A 1,966-nucleotide genomic window follows, 5' to 3' on the forward strand; every position below is an offset into this window, starting at 1 on the left:
AAAAAATATATATATATATATATAAATATATATATATATATATATATATATATTTATATATATTTATTTATATATAAATTACTCGTTTTTGGCTAAATCAAATTTAGCTAAAATAAGTAAATTTTAATATTAAAAAGAAGGAATTTTACTTATAAACTCATCTAAAAGTTTAAAATATTCTTCTGCAGAATTTTTATCTTTACTATCCCAAAAAAGTACAAGTACACTTTTTTTTGTCTAAATATACTTTCTCTAAAGTTTTTTCCTACAAGTTTTATAATTTAATTATTATTTTCTTCAATTTCTTCAGATTTATAATGATTTTCTATTTATTTAGTTCTTGCTTTTTCCATAAAATCTATTATATTTTATTTCTAAATTTCCTTATTTTGTTCCATAATATATTTAACTAATCCGAAATTTGTAAAATCAACAATAGATATAGTTAATAAAGGTAATTATGTTTTGTCATAAACATCGAAATTTTCCATAAAGTTTTAATTTTTTTCATTAAAATAATGTATTACGAAAGCAAATCTTTCATATTTTAGTTCTTCTTCTTTATTAAATAAAGCAGCTTTTTAAAATTCTAATAAAATTTTTTCATTATCATCTTCTTTATTTAAAAATAAATTCACTTATTTATTTACTGCTCCTCCAAAAATATTCACAAATTTTTCTTCTTAAATTTCATCGACCAAATTTAAACATTCTGTTTATAAAAATTCTGTTATTTCATTAAAGTTAGTTATATTTCCTTCAAAAATATGCACTTTCTTTTCCTCTTAAAATTAATTGTCTTTTAAAAACATTAAAAAAGGTAATTTAAGATTTTCTTAGGCTATTTTTGTTTATATTAATTCTAAAAGTGCTAAATTATCTATATATTTGACATTTTTTATACATTCGGATCTAAAAAGATCATATTTTTATTCTTAATTTTATATCATTTGGAATAATGTACTATTATTTGTTCCTATTAAGACTCTTTTTTCATCTTTTTAGTTCAAGAAATTATTTATTTGTTCCTTATTTTTATATACATATTATAATATATATATATATTATATATATATATATATATATATATATATATATATATATATATATATATATATATATATATTAATTTTATTACTTCATTTTCTAATTTATAAATAGTTCTGTCTATAAATTCTGAAATAAATTTATAAATAGGATCATATTAAAATTCATCATTTTAAAATTAAAGAAAATTATATTTATTATAAATAACTAAGGAATAATTATTTTATAATTGTAAATTATATTTTTATATTGTTTATTGGTTTTATGAAATATTGGCTTTTACAAATAAAACTGGAAAATTTTTTCTTAGTTTCGAATTTCGGATATATTTTTAGCTAAATCAGATAATATTTATTCCATTTTTTCATCTACTTGACTTTTTATTTTATATATTTTAAAATAATTTAAAAAAATAATTATCTTTTATTTTTACTTATTATAAAAAAGTACACATGTGAATTTCATTTAGCTTGTTATCTAAGTTAAATCATTAATTTCTATTTCGAATACTTAATGTGCTTGTATTTGATGAGTTTCTATATTTTATTCATTATGTTAAGTCTATATGACTTTTTTATTTTTTTTTAAATATATATATATATATATATTATCTTGGTGTTTATTAGTTTTTTATTTTATTTTTTTAACATAAAATACTTTATTATTAGAGTATTATTAAGAATAATAAAAATATAATAATTTCATTTTTTTTTTTTTTATTTTTATTTTTATTTTTTTTCAGATATAAAACATCAAATTATTATATGTTTTAAAAGTGTTAAAAAAATACGATTTTTACTAGTTTATTTTTGAATGAATAAATATTTTACACGTGAAAAATGAAAAAATAGATTATTTCTTTATATAAATAATTATTTATTATAAAAAAAATATAAAGAATTTTTTTTTTTTTTTATAT

General features: G+C 15.2%; 1 protein-coding gene across 1 annotated transcript, besides 3 other annotated features; it reads left to right on the forward strand. All coding sequences in view use genetic code 6, as the record gives it.

Annotated features, from left to right (window-relative positions):
- The first annotated feature begins 5 nt into the window (after window positions 1-5).
- Window positions 6-76: a microsatellite.
- Window positions 77-179: 103 nt separating this feature from the next.
- On the forward strand, window positions 180-1,505 carry IMG5_040770 (hypothetical protein; the record flags this gene model as incomplete). Its single annotated transcript, XM_004038924.1, has 1 exon — window positions 180-1,505. Exon 1 carries the CDS (start codon window positions 318-320, stop codon window positions 1,503-1,505), a length of 1,188 nt encoding a protein of 395 aa, XP_004038972.1. The 5' UTR covers window positions 180-317.
- Window positions 1,037-1,126: a microsatellite.
- A 246-nt stretch (window positions 1,506-1,751) lies between the features above and the next one.
- Window positions 1,752-1,783: a microsatellite.
- The last annotated feature ends 183 nt before the right edge of the window (window positions 1,784-1,966 follow it).

The sequence above is a fragment of the Ichthyophthirius multifiliis genome (assembly GCF_000220395.1).
Source record: "Ichthyophthirius multifiliis unplaced genomic scaffold scaff_1120509249893, whole genome shotgun sequence".
Lineage (NCBI taxonomy): Eukaryota > Ciliophora > Oligohymenophorea > Hymenostomatida > Ichthyophthirius > Ichthyophthirius multifiliis.